Source organism: Drosophila eugracilis, unplaced genomic scaffold (assembly GCF_018153835.1).
Source record: "Drosophila eugracilis isolate 14026-0451.02 unplaced genomic scaffold, ASM1815383v1 contig_2152, whole genome shotgun sequence".
Classification (NCBI taxonomy): Eukaryota; Metazoa; Arthropoda; class Insecta; order Diptera; family Drosophilidae; genus Drosophila; species Drosophila eugracilis.
Genome location: NW_024573036.1, coordinates 1,107,745 through 1,126,805, shown reverse-complemented (window position 1 = coordinate 1,126,805; position 19,061 = coordinate 1,107,745). Strand labels below are relative to the sequence as shown.

At 41.5% G+C, this 19,061-nt stretch overlaps 7 protein-coding genes across 7 annotated transcripts; 1 reads left to right on the top strand and 6 right to left on the bottom strand.

Annotated features, from left to right (window-relative positions):
- Positions 1 to 14: 14 nt before the first annotated feature.
- On the bottom strand, positions 15 to 1,901 carry LOC121529961 (facilitated trehalose transporter Tret1). The gene is given in 7 exon segments (XM_041818112.1): positions 15 to 259; positions 321 to 664; positions 667 to 732; positions 788 to 1,134; positions 1,317 to 1,447; positions 1,503 to 1,732; positions 1,787 to 1,901. Coding segments are annotated over 7 exon segments (1,398 nt in total). The 5' UTR covers positions 1,866 to 1,901; the 3' UTR covers positions 15 to 58.
- Positions 1,894 to 3,860, bottom strand: LOC108110439 (facilitated trehalose transporter Tret1). Its single transcript, XM_041818111.1, has 6 exons — positions 3,703 to 3,860; positions 3,414 to 3,643; positions 3,217 to 3,347; positions 2,817 to 3,148; positions 2,346 to 2,758; positions 1,894 to 2,291 (listed from the first exon to the last, which is right to left on the bottom strand). The coding sequence occupies exons 1-6, from the start codon at positions 3,830 to 3,832 to the stop codon at positions 2,091 to 2,093; spliced, it is 1,437 nt and encodes a 478-aa protein (XP_041674045.1). The 5' UTR covers positions 3,833 to 3,860; the 3' UTR covers positions 1,894 to 2,090.
- A 792-nt stretch (positions 3,861 to 4,652) lies between these two features.
- LOC108110819 (facilitated trehalose transporter Tret1-like) lies at positions 4,653 to 6,389 on the bottom strand. The gene is made up of 6 exons (XM_017220054.2): positions 6,296 to 6,389; positions 6,008 to 6,237; positions 5,819 to 5,949; positions 5,424 to 5,761; positions 4,955 to 5,367; positions 4,653 to 4,901 (listed from the first exon to the last, which is right to left on the bottom strand). Exons 1-6 carry the CDS (start codon positions 6,363 to 6,365, stop codon positions 4,701 to 4,703), a joined length of 1,383 nt encoding a protein of 460 aa, XP_017075543.2. The 5' UTR covers positions 6,366 to 6,389; the 3' UTR covers positions 4,653 to 4,700.
- A 602-nt stretch (positions 6,390 to 6,991) lies between these two features.
- Positions 6,992 to 8,755, bottom strand: LOC108110530 (facilitated trehalose transporter Tret1-like). The gene is made up of 6 exons (XM_017219612.2): positions 8,671 to 8,755; positions 8,381 to 8,610; positions 8,198 to 8,328; positions 7,827 to 8,146; positions 7,358 to 7,770; positions 6,992 to 7,304 (listed from the first exon to the last, which is right to left on the bottom strand). The coding sequence occupies exons 1-6, from the start codon at positions 8,738 to 8,740 to the stop codon at positions 7,104 to 7,106; spliced, it is 1,365 nt and encodes a 454-aa protein (XP_017075101.1). The 5' UTR covers positions 8,741 to 8,755; the 3' UTR covers positions 6,992 to 7,103.
- A 724-nt stretch (positions 8,756 to 9,479) lies between these two features.
- On the bottom strand, positions 9,480 to 11,917 carry LOC108110490 (facilitated trehalose transporter Tret1). Its single transcript, XM_017219568.2, is given in 7 exon segments — positions 9,480 to 9,678; positions 9,734 to 9,835; positions 9,837 to 10,216; positions 10,620 to 10,981; positions 11,038 to 11,168; positions 11,227 to 11,459; positions 11,734 to 11,917. Coding segments are annotated over 7 exon segments (1,404 nt in total). The 5' UTR covers positions 11,783 to 11,917; the 3' UTR covers positions 9,480 to 9,531.
- Positions 11,918 to 13,211: 1,294 nt separating this feature from the next.
- Positions 13,212 to 15,876, bottom strand: LOC108110486 (facilitated trehalose transporter Tret1). The gene is made up of 6 exons (XM_017219563.2): positions 15,643 to 15,876; positions 15,265 to 15,497; positions 14,375 to 15,049; positions 13,905 to 14,108; positions 13,601 to 13,666; positions 13,212 to 13,541 (listed from the first exon to the last, which is right to left on the bottom strand). Exons 1-6 carry the CDS (start codon positions 15,698 to 15,700, stop codon positions 13,320 to 13,322), a joined length of 1,458 nt encoding a protein of 485 aa, XP_017075052.1. The 5' UTR covers positions 15,701 to 15,876; the 3' UTR covers positions 13,212 to 13,319.
- A 791-nt stretch (positions 15,877 to 16,667) lies between these two features.
- Positions 16,668 to 19,011, top strand: LOC108111036 (fidgetin-like protein 1). The gene is made up of 7 exons (XM_017220363.2): positions 16,668 to 16,881; positions 16,942 to 17,380; positions 17,491 to 17,633; positions 17,702 to 17,793; positions 17,865 to 18,154; positions 18,207 to 18,626; positions 18,820 to 19,011. Exons 1-7 carry the CDS (start codon positions 16,754 to 16,756, stop codon positions 18,937 to 18,939), a joined length of 1,632 nt encoding a protein of 543 aa, XP_017075852.2. The 5' UTR covers positions 16,668 to 16,753; the 3' UTR covers positions 18,940 to 19,011.
- The last annotated feature ends 50 nt before the right edge of the window (positions 19,012 to 19,061 follow it).

Genomic DNA, 19,061 nt, shown 5'->3' with positions numbered 1-19,061 from the left:
ATTAAAGGCAGAAGTTTGAGCTAGAAACTTTATTGGAAATTTATTAACACATTCCTCTTCAGTCATCCAGCATGGACTTGCCCTTGGTCTCCTTCATGAAGTACGTGAAGTACACGAAGCTAAATGCGGTTACGCCTGCACACGACCACATGGTTGCGGATATGCCCCACTGTTTCATGCAAATTGGGAAAATGTTCAGCATGACGAAGACGAAGCTGCTGCAGACCACAATTGCCATTGAAGCCGCTTTGGCACGTATCTATAAATAACAATTGTTAAGAATTATAACGAAATTTAGTCTACACGTTACGGGAAACTACCTTGGCAGGAAATATTTCCACGAGGCTGACAAAGAAGCACCCAACCAGGCCAATGTTTCCCAGGAAAATGTCCATCGACATGAGAAAGAGGGGTATCCAGCTGTATTCACTGACATCATGACTTTCAGCATACTTTGTGAAGACTCCAAAGGCTGTCAGGCTAATGGCCACGCCGCTAGTGGAAACCAACATGAGGAGTTTGCGTCCGCAGATGTCGCACAGCAAAGTGGTCACATAAGTGCCCAGGATTTGGACGGCTCCAATGATGATGGTGCAGGTGTCGGGATCCATTGTGCTACCAGAGTTAGCGAATATATCGGACATGTAGTTGACCATGGTAAAAGGCCACTGAACTGATTGGCAATCAGCAGGACCAGAGCGGGACCATAGGCCCTGAGAGCAGGTCGTGAGCCTTTCAGAATATTAGTAATATTATTATTGGAAAACAAGGACATTTATGAACTTACAAAAGTCCTTGAAAGTAATGGCATCCTCTAACGGATCCCCTTTGGTTAGGGCAATTTTCATGATCTCGAATTCCTCCATGGCTCTATTCTGATCGTGAATGTTATCACTGTCCTTGATGTTCTTGTAGTACCGGAATGATCTTTCGGCGGCTGAGTACTTGCCAATTCTTATCAGATGCATTGGTGATTCCTTGATGAACAGTAATACAAAAAGTAGGTAGCACAGGGGCAATATAAGCACAATCCAGGGAATGGAGTAGTACGACAAGTGGGTGCCCATTATGTAGCCCAGAAGTACGCCCACGTTGACCGATAGCATGACCATGGCAGAGAAGGTACCTCGGATGCTGTAGGTTAAATAAACCAATGTGATTTACTACCTTATAATCTAGCCTAGCCTATTTCAATAAACGTTAGAACTCAATGGAAATCCATTTTAAAAGGCTTTTATCGTGACGTTGAGCCTTATCTTTTACAGACCAGCAAACATGACAATTCCATTGCGAGAAGTCATAAATTATCCACTTACTTGGCATCTGCTATTTCACTGAGGAAAATGGGATGAACAATGTACATGCCGCCGCCACAGATGCCAGCCAGGAGTCTTCCCACGTACAGGAACTCCACACTCTGGGCAAAGTAGACCAGGATCCACAGGCACTAAGAGCAGCCATAATGTAAGTACAATTCCCATTGTTCGATTTTGACAAATTACCGAATGCGGAATGGCAATGAAAAGCAGACACCTTTTGCTGCCTAGGCGCCCGAGGAGGCATCCTATCAGAATATTGCCAGTCACCGAACCCATTCCCAACATGGAGCCCACCCATGAGATCTCGAACTCGGACTTCACCTCAAAGCCCACAGGGGAGTCCGATTGCAGTTTCCTCAGAGTGGGAGATAGCCAGCCAATGCCAATGCCATGTGATACGGATATAATATTAACTGAACTATGTCATTAGATATATTTTCAATAGGCATACAATTTGGGTTACTTACTCAACAGCGTGGTCAGCAGTTGATATCGATTCCTGCGATTAAGCAAGCAATTCGGCCTTTGAAATAATTGCATCAGCATTTTGTTCCCAAGAAATAAAGTAATCTTCTAAGCAATAATACGAACACCGCGCTCTTTATTCAGTCTTGCATTGGCCAAGTATCTCTGATCACTGAAAGGGCTTTCCGCTGAGGAAGGGGCTTAAGTATCCGTCCGGTATCCTCTGGCCGTAAAGATAGCAACGGGCTTAGGCTAATCGCCCAGGTGCGACAAATTTGATAAACCATTATCTTCCCAGTAAACAAACTAAGCCTCCAGTAGCGATTTGCCTTTGGTCTCTTCCAGAAAGAAGCAAAAGTAGAGAAAGCAGAAGAACGTGCTGCCACTACAGCACCACATGGTAACCGAGATGCCCCAGATGGCCATGCAAATGGGGAAAATTTTCAGAGTGAGGAATACAGTGCTGCTCAAAATGACCACAAACGTGGATACACCCACAGATCGTATCTGAAATATAATAATTGTTAATAAAGCTCTCAGCAGTTACCGAATAGAACCCACCTTAGCCGGAAAGATCTCCACGAGGACCACAAAGAGACATCCCACCATGCCGATGTTGCAGAGAAAGACGAAGAAGGACAATATTACGAGTGGCAGCCAACCAACTACCGAGAGATCATAACTCTTGGCGAAGTAAGTAAAGGTACCAAAGGCAAGAAGGCAAATAGAAGCCCCGGAAGATGAGGTCAGCATGAGAATCCTGCGTCCGTACTTATCGCACAGCAGGGTGGTCACATAGTTGCCGACGATCTGAAGCACTCCAATGATAATGGTGCACATGCCCAAGTTCAGGGTGGTGTAAGATGCCGCGAAGACATCCGACAAATAGGTGGTCACACAAAAGCTGGCACTGAATTGGTTGCAAATGAGCAGGACACCGGCAGAGGCATAGGCCTTAAAGGCAGGCTTGGTAACTAAAAGCGAAACCCGTATTTTTATGGGTAACTAATCAAATTGCAAATGAAAACTCACTGAAATCCTTGTAGTCAAAAGACTTGTCCTTCTCTGTCTGATCCTTAAGTACGAGATACTTCAGGTCCTCGAACTCACTCTCCGCCTTGATGTCTTCCCTCCTGATGTTTTTGTAGAACATGAACGACCTTTTAGCGGCATCTACTTTGCCCTTGCGGATAAGATGATGCGGTGTTTCCGGGATGAAGAAATTACAGATGAAGTAAGAAACTGGCAGCACGATAATGAACGGGGGAGATGTATAGTAATCCGAACTCGTGGACACAATATAGCCCGCCAGAACACCCATGTTCACCGACAATAAGATAATAGAGCCCAGCCGACCGCGCACCCTGTGAAGATTTATGGTCAAGTAGTTAACTAGTAGCTAATCACTACGCGCCACGTTTATATTACTCACTTGGTGTCGGCTATCTCGCTTATGAAGGTCGGCAGGACGACGTAACAGGCGCCACCCGTCATGCCGGCCATCAGTCGTCCGATGTAAAGGAACTCCACACTCTGGGCGAAGTAAACCAGGAACCAGAAGATCTAGACGAATCATAGATAACACAAGCATGGTGAAATAGTTACGTTATAAATGCGAACTCATCTTACCGTATACGGTATGGCAATGAAGAACAAGATCAGCTTGCGACCAATGCGATCCTGAAGAAATCCGGCCAGTAGATTGCCCAACACACTGCCAATGCCCACGAGTGATCCTATCCAGGACACCTGGCTAACCAAAACGGGAAAGTTCAGGGGCGACTCATCGGTCTGCAGATCCCTCATCACCGGCGACATCCATCCGACGCCCAGGCCATGCGAGAAGGTGGCAATGTTTACTGGGGAGTACACCGTTCTAGAGAGGTCTCATCTTTTTGGAGGTTATTCGGTGTCTTACCCAGCAAGGTAACCAGGAACTGATGCCGGTTCCTGCGACCCAGCAGGCAGTTCGGATTATCGAAGACCGAGGCTAAGGGCAACTTGATTGTCATGGTCGAGATGCTTTCTCCAGACTGAATGAGATTCATCTGCGCTCTGGACTTCGTCTTAAATATTTCACGACCGGTTTATCTAAGCCAGATAAGACAAAATCTCTTTTGTCGCCTATCTTTCGTGGATACACTTGAAAAGACTTTCTATAAGAAACCACAAAAGATTTTTCATTTTTGTTTATTTTTGTTTTGTTTTTGTAAAACAGTAATGTTTGGTTTTAAACTTTTGGATTTTTAAAGCATCTTCATGTTTCAGTGAGAGTTTGCTGAGTCAGTCGGTTTATCTCGAACTCTGGAACTGGTTCGGCAGCTTGAAAGCTTCCATTTCCATTTGTTATCAAATTATGAAATCAGACAAATTTGAATATGCCTATTTTTACAATTTAAAACTTATTTCTAACTTTATGATAAGGACGAAGATGCAATATTTCAGGTTTATTTTGATGTTGCAAATGTTGAAGGAAAAACCCTTATTGGCGATCTTTTTTACTAAGATAAGTCATGCGTCCTCGAAAATCTGCGGTTAAACTTATTTGTGACAAGCATCTAGAAGGGTATAAAATCCTATGACGAAATGGCTTAGGAATGTTTACTAACCAACATAAAGTTTTGAAAAGGGGCTTAAAATCATATAAAATAGATAGGCGGAAATTACCGAACAATCCACTTTTTTTCGTGAAAATTAACATCTTGACTGCACTCGTAAGTGCTATAAAATTAAGTAGTTAATGCGATAAAAGCTCGGGAATCGTTTACAAGGCGCTTAAGAGGATGAAATTTATTGTGTTTACAATGAAGGCACTTATGTACGGTTTCTCAAAAATCTGTTATTTAATAATTAAATAATTATAATTATTTTAAAAAGGTAACCTTTTATGTGCCAAAAATGAATTTCTCCTGCTTGTTAATCTTCAATCATAGACTTTCCTTTGGTTTCTTGCAGAAACAGCCAGAAGTAGAAGAAAGTGAGCAAAGCGGAGGCGGCCGAGAACCACATGGTGAATGATATGCCCCAATAGTGCAGCATTAGGGGAAACAACTTCAAAGTGCCAAAGACCAGGAGACTCAAGAATATCACAGATATCGAAGTGGCGAGGGAGCGAATCTGCAAAGAACGAAAATTAGCCACCAACACAAAACTCCCTGTGACCCACATACCTTCACTGGAAACAGTTCCACCAGCACAAGGAAAAAGATCCCAATCAGTCCGATATTTGCCACGTAACAAATGAAAATCATCAGCAACAAAGGCAGCCAATTGAAATCACTGAGGTCGTAGGACTCTGCAAAGAAGGTGAAACAACCGAAGGCTATGCATCCGACTCCCACGCCCATTGTGGAGATCAACATCAGAACTCGTCTTCCCACAATGTCCACCAATATGGTCGAGGTGTAAACCCCAACTATTTGGACTATTCCTATGATAATGGTGGCCGTGTTGACATCCACAATCGAGCCAGAGGCCTTGAATATGTCGGACATATAGTTAATGAAGCTGAAGACACCGCTGAATTGGTAGCCCAAACTGAGGACAGTGGAGGCTGCGAATCCTTTAAGAGCTGGCTTTGTTACTGTAATAAATGAAATTCTGAAGGGACTGCGTTTTCCATCGTAATCCCCTACTCACGGAGGTCCTTGTAGCTCAGTGGGGTTGCATTCTTTGTCTGCTGGGAAAGAACTGCTGTGCGGAGTTCCTCAAAGTCGGCCTTGGATGCATGTTCACTAATTGCACTCCGCTGGTTTCTATAATACCTAAACGAGGTCTCCGCTGCAGTCAGCTGGCTTTTCCTAAGGAGATATGGAGCCGTTTCGGGTAACATTATATTGGCAATAAAGTAGGCCACGGGCAAGATAATGGCTAAGAAGGGTACAACGTGATAGGCCAGATAAGTGCTCAGAATATAGCCAGCCAGAATACCCAAATCAACGGATAACATCACCATTGAAGTCAGAGCACCTCGGATGCTAGAAATCAGAGGATTTTTAAATCTTAATTTTGGTTTCAACCACACACAAACCCACTTGCTGTCGGCGATTTCGCTGATGAAAATGGGAACCACCACGTATCCCGCTCCTCCGGTAAAGCCACAGAGGAACCTGGCTGCATATAGGAAGTACACATTGGATGCACAGTAAATCAAAATCCATATACACTAAAAATTTAAATCTTTCCGTTAGATGTTCGTGGCCAATTAAAATGGAATTACCTACCGCATATGGTCCTGCCATCAGATATATGCAGAATTTCCTGCCAGCTCTTTCAATTAAAAGGGCTATTGTTAGGTTTCCACACAGGCTACCCAGACCCAGCATCGAACCCAGCCAGGATATTTCGGCGAGACTTACCTCAAATTTTAGCGGAGAGTCGGTCGTTTGGATTTTGGTAAGTGTGGGTGACAGCCAGCCCACACCAACGCCATGGGCAAAGGTTATGATGTTTACTGCAGAAAACAGCTATTATACACTTCAAACTTCATTGGCAACACAAGGAAAACCCACCAATTACCGTGGCCAACAATTGGTAACGAGTTTGATGCTTCAGCAATGAGTTCTCGAAAATCCTAACCATTTTAGCCGTTTGAATGTCGGTTACTCTCCAGGTCTTAGCCACAAATGCGATAGGTTGTAGTTTTAAAAGCCAAACGAAAGGCAAAAGCTCTGAGCTTAGTCCCTTCATAAACTTTATATCCGCAATACCAGAGATCATCGTCTATATCTTTGTGTTTTTTCGAATCGGCAAACCCACCCCAACGACAAACAAATTACTTTGTAAAGATAAGAGGCAAAGCCGTTCACACCTGTTATTCTTCGGCAAATAGATTAAGTTGGACATTTCACAAGGAAAACAATGAATTTCTACTTTTACCATCCCGGAGATGAGACCACAGAAAAAGGGGCTTGTCTGCCTCGACTGGTATTAAGCTGTAACTTTTATGATGTTGGCCCAGACTCAACTGGCCGTCTGGTAGATAAGGCCAAAGGCGGAAAACTTCTGGTAGAAAAGTTTGGCACATAAAAGAACGAATATAACAAAAGGAAATAGAGAGAGAGAGAGAGAGCAGAGAAGCTAACATTTAAATAATCATTAAAAGTTGAAAAACAAATGCGTAAAAGTATGCTATTATATTCAATATTAGGCTGTGCCCGAAGTTACCAAAACATTTGAGTTTTCTTTAGAAGGCTTATTTCGTAAACGAAACTTTCTTTTTCTTTATTTCACTTTATTTTAACATTGATTGGCATAAAATTAGATTACATTGGCTATTTGTCTTATCAAATTCCAACAAAATGCAGTTACATAGCATTTTTAATCTTCGACCATCGACTTTCCCTTGGTTTCTGGCAAGAAAAATAGGAAGTAGATAAAGGTGAGCAAGCTGGATGTCGCCGAGAACCACATGGTCAAGGATATGCCCCAGAAGTGCAGCATGAGAGGGAATATCTTCAGCGTACAGAACACCAGGATGCTCATCCAGATTATGGAAACCGAGGTACCAAATGATCGTATCTGAAATGGATCAGGATTAGATTTAAATATTTAAACATATTAAATTTACTCACCTTGGCTGGATAGACCTCGACTATTACCAGAAAGAATAGCCCAACCAGTCCCACGTTGGCGAGGTATAAAATAAACATCATTATAACCAAGGACAGCCAGTTAAATTTTTCCAGATCATAGAACTGTGCGAAGTACGTGAAGCAGCCAAAGGCAATGCATCCGACTCCCACGCCCAGAGATGATATCAACATCAGGAGGCGTCGCCCCACGATGTCCACAAAGATGGTTGAGGTGTAAACACCAATAATTTGCACCAAACCTATGATAATCGTACAGGTGTTGGGATCCAGGACTGATCCTGATTTGGCGAATATATCTGATGTATAGTTGATAAAACAGAAAATCCCACTGAATTGGAATCCTGTGCAGAGAACAGTAGCTGCAGCGAAGCCCTTTAAGGCGGGTTTGGTGACTAAAAAAATCATTTTAAGTGTAGTTATTCGTTTTTATGTATATGCATGTTCTTACGTAAGTCTCTATAACTGAAATCGGAACCCAACTGCTGAGACAGAATAGAGGTCCGAAGCTCATCAAAGGCAACTTTCGATGATTCTCCATTTTCGTTTTTGTAATATCTAAAGGACTTTTCAGCCGCTCCAAGTTGGCTTCTCTTTAGGAGATATGGAGCTGTTTCAGGCAACATAAGACTGGCTATAAAGTAGGCCACTGGCACTATGAAGCCCAAGAAGGGCACCACATGATACGGTAGATAGGTACTGAGTATAAAGCCAGACAATACTCCAAAATCAACTGACAGCATTACCATTGAACTCAGGGCTCCTCGGATGCTACGGATGAATAATGTTAATGAAACATTTCTATAAAAAACATAAACTAACCTGGAATCTGCCACTTCACAGATAAAAATAGGCAACACCACATAGGCTGCACCTCCTGTGAAACCACACAGGAATCGTGATGCATACAGGAAATAAATATTCGATGCACAGTATATAAAAATCCAAAGGCACTAAAAGAAAAAACTTTTAATACAATATTTACTTTTTCGATACCCAACTCACTGCATATGGTACTGCCAGTAGATAAATGCAGAATTTCCTACCAGCTCGCTCCAGCAAAGAGGCCACAACCAGATTACCACAAACGCTGCCCAATCCCAGCATGGAGCCCATCCAGGAAATTTCATCTATGTTTACCTCAAATCCCAATGGGGACTCCGGTGTTTGGATTTTAGTCAAAGTCGGTGAGAGCCAACCCACACCAAATCCATGGCCAAAGGTGATAATGTTGACTGAATATGTAATTTTGGTTTGAGCTGCTATGAATGCATTTTACCGAAAATTCGACTCACCAATTACAGTGGCCAAAAGCTGATAACGTGTGTGAGGCTGAAGCAAGGAGTTCTTAAAAAATTTTGCCATTTCCCGCAAATATCGTGTATCTCAGAGGGTAGTTCTTCGAATGTAAACCCATTTTACTAACGGAATCAGGAAAAGTGCAAAAGCTCGCCAGGTAATTGTAAACTTTATTGCGTGTTGCTTGCTAACTGTTTGTATATAAAGATTAGTCTTGAGCTGGCAAACTCTTTTTTAAGCAGGTAGATTAGAATTGTCTGGTTTATTTTGTGGCACTCCGATTGACTAGAAGTGGGCTTAAGCCATTTCGCTTTTCAAGTCCAGCCTAGAAGTAGACTACATTTATTGCATAATAGTCAGATCACCCACCTCTCTGGGCTTTTATTTTTCTGTTTCTTTTTATTATTTTAATATTTTTCACAACTAATTTCAAGAATAAAAAATCGATTAACAGTTAATCTTAAATTATTTATTTAAAAAACTCTTTGGAATATCATAGCGAAATGTTAGAAGTCTCACATTTAAAGATTTAAATTCTGGAAAACAATATTTAATATAATATGTTGAATAGGTTTTAATATTTTTACTCTAGTTTCACATCCATTTTCGTTAACATTATTCATGAGTAAACCTTATCTCAATAGAACTTATCTAATCAAAGATTTTGCCTAGCTGAAAAGATCTTTTGTATGGCAACAGATGTTGGAAGATCAAGGTAGCAGGATAGACAACCGATTGTTCTGTGGGATGTTTTAGTATAACAATCATGCCACTGTATTTACTTTTAGAATGAAGGCTAGTTAAGTGGATTTTGATTTCGATTTTATTGAAAACAATAACAAAATTAACTATTAATACTAAAGGCTGGCCAAGATGGCTTCAACTGACTTGCCCTTGGTTTCGGGCACAAACACGGCGATGAACACAGCTGCTGAGAAGGATAAACTGGCGAACATGAAGACGGTCCCATGCATGCCAAGCGACTCAATGAAGGCGGGAATAAGCTGTTAGAAAAATAAATAAGGTTGAAGAACTCCTATGAACTTGAATAAATCTCACCTTGATGGCGCAGGTCGAAATCAACCAAAGCACCGACATGAGCAGCATTATCGCAGTGCTCCTAATCTTCTGCGGCATTATCTCCGATATCACCAGGAAAGGGCAAGGACAGCAGACCCACTGCGGCCAGGAACAACATGAACGAAAATCCGGCAATGGGCACCCAACTAAATGTCGACACATGCCATCCTAATACCTGGAAGTAGCTATAAATGCCCATGGCACTCTGGCCCAGTCCGATTCCCACTGCCGAAACCAGAAGCAATAGCTTCCGGCCCAATCGCTCCACTAACACAGTGGATGTATAGGTTCCAAGTAATTGGATGAAACCCACTATGATGGCAGCCATCGTAGGCTCAATGCTAGATCCCGCCTGCTTGAAAATCTCAGCTGTGTAATTCAGCATCGCGAAGCATCCGCAGAGCTGATTGAAGCTTATTAGTCCGAATCCGATCAGGAAAGCCTTCCGGGTCTTGCCCTCAGCTGGTTAGAAGAGATAAGAAAGATATTACCAAGTGGATTAGAAATCTCTAAAGAAATAAAAACAATCTGTAAAAGAAACTACTAATGTATCTTATCTACAATAATATTACGCATACGCACCGTTTACTATTAAAAAGTATTACATAAATTTGTTTGTATAAATTCAGTTAATCTGTTATCAAATGCTTTTGCGATTATTCATTCATGCTTTGTCATAATCTTTCCGAATCACGTATACGCACCGTATGCCAATGGCCTTAGATGACCCCATTTCAATTACCAATTCCAACCATAAGTGACAAGTAATTAATCAAAGATTAAGCATCATTGTTACTTTTAAAACTCATTTTTAAGGCATCCCCACCCTTTAGGGACGTATTTAGTCAAAAGACTAAAGACTCACCGAAGTCTGCCCATGTCACACCGGTAGCTTCATTATCGTCCCCATCAGCATCTGCATCGGATTTCTCAGTAGTCCTTAGTTTCTGCAGTTCCAGTTGCAGCTCCTCACTCAGTTCCTTGGCAGGATTCGTTTTAATATTTCGATAGTAGCGCAGAGAGCGCTCTGCCTCCTCGATCTTGTTTATTTTGGCCAGGTGCTGCGGAGTCTCCGGCATGAACCAGAAGCAGCCCACAAACACGAAGGATAACGAGGAGACAATCCAGGACACTTGGGCATAGTTGAAGTAGTAGCCAAGGACGAAGGCCAAAACCACCCCAGCATTGCAAGTTAGCACTAGAAAGACGCCCAAAGTGCCGCGAATGCTAAAACAAGGAAATTCATTAAATCCCCCATTAAGAAGCTGTAAGTAAGATCATACTTGTCAGATGCCAATTCAGCTATATAGATAGGAATCACTGTGAAACAGCCCCCACCAGCTGCTCCTCCAATAAACCGGGCGATGATTAAGTGCATCGGGTTGCGGGCAAAAGGTATGATTACCCAACCTAGCTATAAAATTACGTTATTCCAATTGCATCCTTTGAATTTGAATTCATTGACTAATTACCAGGTTTGGCAATGCCATCCACATTAGGCACCATTTCCTGCCAATTTTATCTGCCAGCCATGTAAACAGAAGGGTTCCAAACAGCCCTCCCAGGCAAATGTTCGACGCCACCCATCCCTGATCCCTACTTGTCAGAGGGCCTGTATCCAGAGGACTATCCTCTGCTGTCAGTTCCAAAAAGCTGGATGATGGCCAACCGCAAAATGCTCCATACGATATTGAAATTATATTTACTGTGCGAAAAATGATTTAAATTACATAATTTAGATAAATGCACAATTTAATTTTATTTTAAGAGACTCCAGTTGGACACTACAGTCTACTCTTTTTAGAAAGGATTTTACAACAAAATCGAAATTAATAATTCAACTTCGTTGAATACGAGTCTTGAGTAAAACAAACTTTCTGTGTAATCTGTATTTCGAGTCGTTAAATGAGTTTTGTCTGCCATTTGTGATTTGTGGTTGGTTTTTCACCTTTATTTATTTTTGTGAACTCTTTACTAACCACTTAAGGCAGCTAAGTACTGGTATTTGGAACCGCCGGCGGAACTCATTTTGTAAAAACGTTTTAGAGAAAACACTATTTCCCGTTTTTCATAGCCCGACGAGTCCTCTGCTTTAGTTCAGTATTTCGTTCTGGACCCGGACGTCAAGGGTCCGTAAGTGTTCGCGTTTAACTAAGCGAAACCAGTGGCTGGATGATAATGTTTATATATTGCATTAGATCGTAAACGAGCTTAGTTGAACTAGGGAGCGGAATGCGAGTTGCGTAGATTATAGACCGTTATCACTGCTCCATTATGCTCTGTGGGGAAATCGAGAGCAAAAGCGAATTCATTGTGTCAGAAAATAGTTAATTACAGCCCGGGGTGTTAATGTAAATTTGTTGTTGCTAACCCTCCGTCGATTACAATTATTTCTACGGCATTTGTTTGTTTTTTCCTGATTTGATATGCGTCGAATGAGAGAAGTCTCTCTCTCTTTGCTTTGCGGGTGCACTCCGTACTCCCATTTGGCCACCGAATTGAGAGGGACCATTGTAAATTACTCCCACCTCCTAATCGCGACAAATATTTGCCCAGTCAAGATACTCAGAGCAAACAATAGTCGCGCATTTAGCGTTTTTGGCAATCCCCCTAGGCCAACTCACCCATAAACGTGTAAATTTTGATTAGTCCGTTCCAACGGATTGCTTACCATGCTAAAATGTTGCGTGCTTCAGTGATCTTATACGTGCGAAGATAGGTGCATTTCGTGGCTACAAGGTACTATTTACCACCCTAAAATGATATTCAGAAAAATGAATTCATTTAAAAACAATTGTGAAATGAAATAAAAAACTAGTAAGGCGATTTTCCTTTGTTGATTCTTGTATTTGCCTTAAGAATACATTTACTTCTTAGAGTTCTTTCCTAAAGTTAATGCCCTTAATTGTTCGAATTAAATTTTATCTGATAAGATTATAAAATATATAACAAAATCTTAAGTGGTGGCGTGCTCTTGTCATATCAAATGACTAGATAGAAGTTTCCTGTCTGCAGATTTCAGTTGCTCTTTTAAAACTAACACGTTTACCAAATGCGTACAACATTTCATCGCAATATCTTTCAGAGACTTCTGTTCAGTATGGCAGGAGAAGAGCACTTACCGTAAGTTTTATCGCAAGTTATTCTCAGTTGGGGTAAAGTTGTATACGGAAAGGTTATTAGCAGACCGTAAACGAGATAAGACCCGTGGCCAAATATCAAGATTCGGGGTAAAAGATAAGGCTGTGAACCCAAAATTTGAGTGACGTTGGCGACATATTACTCTTTTGGATTCCGGATCTTGCCGTTGCCAGCCGGATAAGTAATAACTATTTTTCATGTTGACATTGCATACTTTTGTGAGCAAATTGGTTGTAACGAAAGGTAAATAGTGCTACATTCATCATGGATCTACTTTCATCCCTATTAAAAACTATACTTTTAATCTCATTGTTTGTTTGTTTTCATTTCATTTAATACTTTGGTAAGCGCTTTAGGGCACATTAAAACTAAATAAAAATATTAATATCGTAGTAAAGCTAACAGGAGTAAGCACTCGAGCATCTCAGATGTGGGTGGCGATGTGTCCGTTGGTCACCGCCGTTCCCTTGGCCACTCCGCCATCGTCCACATAGCCCAGTTCACGTTGCACCGCCGAAGGACGACGGTTGCGCGTTTCCGGCAAAAGTGGTAGTGAAATCAGACCCACGAATATTGAGGCGCCGGCAAAGACCCACAGGTAAAGTACCAGACCCGGAGCAATTGTGGCCTTTATTGCATTAAATGCCTGTAAGTAAATCGGCTTTTGAAATTCTGCATATAAGGTATTGTTGAATTTACACCCACCTCTATCATGCCGAAGAGCAGCAGCCAGGAAACAGCAGATGCCAATGAATACAGCAAATCATGAAGCTGGAAAATAATGTAATTAATTTTTTCATATACTCGTATACGTGGGTTGCGAAACCACATTTCTCGAGTATGCTTAATTTCGTTGAAAATTCACGCAGCTATGCAATTCTTCAGAACATGAATGAACTCAGATAACAGCATTTACGCATAACATTTTAAATAAAATGTAATACTTGTAATCCTAATAAGAATCAGAGAAACTAATATCTTAATGGATTTTCTGAATGAATTCACTCACCTTAGTGGGCAATACTTCGCTGCTAACAACAGCAGCCAAAGGATAAAGACCGAAGCTGACAAAGGCGAGCTGAAAAGCCAGGAGGATGATTGGCAAATACTGATCCGCCCAGGTGCCCAGCAGCCAAAGCTTTCCGTAAACCTTGAACACTGCCAATGCCACTACTGCCGCTGCAGAAAAAAGAGAGGAGAAGCAAAGCAGGAGCTGCAATGGTAGAAATTAACTCAGGATTAATTCTGGGAAATGACGGGTATCTACAGTGGAATACTAATTTTTATATAATTATATACATTATTTCGAAATGTGATATAATTAAAGGAAACATTAATTAATATAAGATTTTGAAATACAATAATAAATGTTAATTAGTTATTCATTATCCTTTGAAAATGTGAAAAGACAAACTAATATGAAAGATGTATTCTTCAGTGGATATGATAGACCAAGCTTGGTATATAAAAAGCACTAACCTTTCGCGGCAACCGTGGACCAACGAGGCGGGCAAGGAGTGCTCCGAAGCACTGGGCGCTGGCCAATACCACGTAATTAGTTTCTGTGGAATACCCTGTTCGTCCAAGGAAATCCGCAGCATAGTTTAGCTCCACAAACACACCACTCAGCTTGGCACAGACGGTCAGTAAAAAGCTGACGAAAGTCAACCGGATGATATATCCATGTGACATGGGTGTCGAGCCCACATTCTTGGCCTTGCTGTTCAGTTCAGCCTGAAACTCAGCCAATTCGCTAAGGTATTCGGGCTTCTTGCGATCATCAATATCCCTGATGCCACGATACCATCGCAGTGACTTCTCCAAGCTGGCTACATTATTCCTCCGTAGATAGTAATGCGGACTCTCCTGTACGAAGGGGAACGACATGGTGAACACAAAGGACACGGCACATCCCACGATATTGACCAGGTCGTAAGGCAAGTAGAAACCCAGTCCGAATCCAATCAGGATGCCCAGCGTCCTCCACAGCTCGATGGTGAATGTAAGCCTGGCGGCTTTTTCCCTGGACTCCGCGATTTCGTTAATGAAAATTGGAAGCACGACAAAACCAGCTCCAGATGCCACGCCCGCAAACATACGAGAGGCGTAGATGTGCACTATATCGTAGCCAAAATGAATGCAAGCCCAGCCGGACTGGAAAAGAAGGAAAATGTTTTGATGTTAAATTTTATGCAGCTTTTTTCTATTTCTAAGAATTTCGTTATTTTGACTCCAACGAACATGAATAATTTCCAAAGAATATTATCATGACTTTCAAGTTCAAGAGAAATACTATTTTGCTAGGTAAAAAAAATGTAAATAAATTTTCGTTAGCATTCCGAAGAATGTTCAACATCGATTTGACTTACGATTTGAAGTAGTCCAGAGCAGAGCAACACGGACTTGGGTCCAATTCTTAAAGCCAGTACTCCAGAGATAAGGGCTCCAACGGCGGCACTGAGGAAAAGGTATCCCGTCAGCCACGCAGTTCCCGCCGGATCGGTGGCCTCATTTAAAGGGGTCCGTTCCTCCGACTCATAGAGAGCCATATGCGCCGGTGTGATGCCAAACATAAGGCCAAAGTTAAAACAGATAATATTGCCTGCAATGAAATATATATACTTATAAAAAATGTCATTAAAATCCTTATATTTATCAATTAATTTAATTATTTTCAAGGCCCATAGGCTTTCTTAATTAATCACTATGAAGACTAACTTTGCTTAAGGTCAATTTAACAATCTTACCTAAAGCTGTGGCAATACTCTGTATTGCAGGGCCACCCACTCTTTCCGGCAGACACATGCTGATGGGATCCGAAGTAAATAGCTCCTGAATTTAATATCCACTGGCGACGGTCCTTAAGAAGGTGAGGCTTAAGGGAAAACACCTGCCATTCGCTGCACTAGCTACTTAACTGAGAAGCAGTTAATTGATGCTGTGGGGTTTTATGGCCGTGGAATCGGCGGCTCTATCTCGCCCTCGCCTGCAGATAACGACCCTATTATGCGCCACCAGCTGAACTCCAATCTGTGGACTACAAACGACCGGAGACTGTGTCCGGACGTGTTTTCGTATAGTTGGCAGGTAAGATGGGCGGGATGAGCAATATGCAGGTATATATTTGCCCAACGTGAGTATACAGACTGATTTGGCGATAAGATCTGAGTACGTCTGCCTTGGCTTCTAGTTTTGTTTATAGTGAAATCTAAGGGTGGCTCACAATGCAAGCGATTGAAATGATGTTAATTAAAACCAAACGAACCAATTAGAAGCAATTGACAATTAATTGAAAGGAAAATAAATATTAAATTAATGCTGTAGACTTAAAAGTAGGCTTTTGTTAAATAGCAAAAATAGTTCTCCGAATAACGCAAAATTAACTGTTGTTATTTCGCGAAAGCTTTTTTATTAAATATATCAAAATGAATTTTATATAATTTCAAATTCGATATATGACTTTTTATCGATAGCGATAGTGATATCGAAACCGAATCTATACTGCTCTCTAACATCAGTCTACTGTCAATTTCTGTCTGATATTTAACTTGTTTTATTGTGTTTGTAATTAAAGGATTACTATATACATATAACAAAAGTAGTAATATATGCTTATACTCTCTTATTTTTCGCCTTATAAAAATTTCCAACCTGATAAGTTTTACCCATTTATTTGAATTTTCCGCTCGGCAAAGGGATAAGACTATACCGATAACGATAGGTGCGATCACCGCTGTCCAAATTCTGAAGTCTATAAAACGCAGCCAACAACAGCTGATTTGTACTTTACCGCGAGTTTTTGTCTTTGATTTAGTTTTGGCATTAATTTAGGATTTTAAATCTATTATTTGGTACACAATGGACAAGGAGCTGTTTATTAAGCAATTCGCTTCCTGTGAAGCCACACTCCAAACAAAAGGAGCCTCAAATATCGATAAGCAAAATGCGTGGCGCACACAAATGCTGTTGCTCTGTCAGCAAACCAGGTTAAAATGTTTTAAATTCCCAGTTTTAAATACAAAGACCTAACGTCTATTAATGTCCAGGCATAGCACCAACTCCACCCACTTTGCAGTCTTACAAGAACACATCGACAAACATCAAAAGCACGAAAGCACAGAGCAAATAATGACAGAACGCCTAAAGCGATGCCGGGGGACAATAAGAACGAGTCGCAGGACGAATTCGGAGATTATATGTGCAGATTACATGTTCCAAGTTCCCCAGGACACTTCGTTTGAGCCGAACTGCAGAACTTCGTATGAGAGCTGCCAAAAAGAAGAAATCACCTCAAGTGACCTGCATGCTCTGACCAGTGAAAATCCAAAAATGCCAGTAAAACAGAGTCCAGTAGTGCACTTTTCGACACCAAAAACCAATTCAGAAAAGTCGGGTAATAAACAGCTAGAGCGACTAGATGATTCAACACAAAATGGATTTGGCTTTCGCACTGCACGAGAGCAACTAATCCTTGACGATTTGAAGGTAGGTCCTTACTTCCAGGAGTCACAGCTGACTTAGTTTTTGAAAAAATTAGACTTCAAGTCAATACTACTACAACGACTATTGCCTGTTACTGGTTTTTCAATTACCAGAAAAACAAACAACAGTCAGTGAGCAACTTGAATGCATCTCCATCAGACATGATGAACTTTGGCAGAAAAACACTGGGAGGAAAACGAACTGTTAGCTCAAACTTTGTATCGCCAGTGGGCCGTAATGAGAGCTCTGCTATCTCGTGAGTGAATTTCATGCTAGCCCTGTCCTTTCCACTTTAATTTTATTGAATACACTCGTGTGCAGAAGTTCCAGCAAATTACCTCCAGCCCTGGGCCACCTGGATCCCAAGATGGTGGACCAAATTCTCGGCGAAAGCATGCACGATTTCAAACCTGTCGGTAAAGTATTTGATATTAAGCTTTAAATATATATCCAATGCATTTCAAATGCACATGTGTGTCCATTTCAGCATGGGAAGATATTGCCGGGTTGGAATCTGCCAAATCAACATTCCTAGAAGCCATTATAATGCCACTACGGCGCCCAGATTTATTCACTGGTGTGCGGTGTCCACCTCGAGGCGTTCTCTTATTTGGACCACCTGGTACTGGCAAGACCCTTATAGCTAAGAGTATTGCTTCCCAAGCCAAGGCCAAATTCTTTAGCATCAATCCATCTACTCTGACCTCCAAGTGGGTGGGGGATGCCGAGAAGCTAGTAAAGACATTGTTTGCAGTTGCCGCTGCCCATCAACCAGCCGTAAGTGATGCCTGATTGTACTTTGAGTTACTATTGTGCATATGATTTTCAGATTATATTCATCGACGAGGTTGATTCCCTGCTATCGAAGCGTTCGGGGAACGAGAACGAGAGCACTCTGCGCCTAAAGAACGAGTTTCTCATCCACTTGGATGGCGCCGCTAGCAATGAGGAGATTCGAGTATTGGTAATTGGAGCCACTAACCGACCGCAAGAATTGGACGAGGCAGTACGAAGGCGATTCGTACGACGGCTTTATGTGCCGCTACCTACAAAAGAGGCGCGAAAGAAAATCATAGAAAAGATTATCCGGCAGGTGAAGCACAGCCTCGATGTAATGGAAATTAACGAACTGTCGGAGTTAACTGATGGATATTCGGGAGCGGATGTAGATACGCTCTGCCGCTATGCATCAATGGCTCCTCTTCGCTCGTTGACACCTGATCAAATGGAGGTCATAAAAACACATCAGGTAAGCACTGCACCATTTGAATACATGAAAATTTTCCAACTACGAGTGTACAAATTCCTATAAATCGTGTTGAAGCATGACAGCCCTAATATGTCTGATTATTTTTAGATTTAGAAAGTTTGTCTTTTCTATTACTTTTAATTAGTTTCTGCAATTAACTTCTGCCATTAATTATCGTTGATTCCACTCCCAGCTGCCCGCCGTAACCATGGATGACTTTAGGCAGGCTCTGAGGGTAATATCGAAGAGTGTTTCTGCAGAGGACTGTAAACAATTTGAGGCATGGAATGATGTATATGGCGTACGACATTAAAGTTGCACTAAAATTCTTTTTTGATTTTTATTAATACTTTGAAGTAACGAATAAATGCTATGTAAAGACTAATAGTAAAATGTGAAATACAATTAATTTCACAATATTTCCAACGTTGAAAC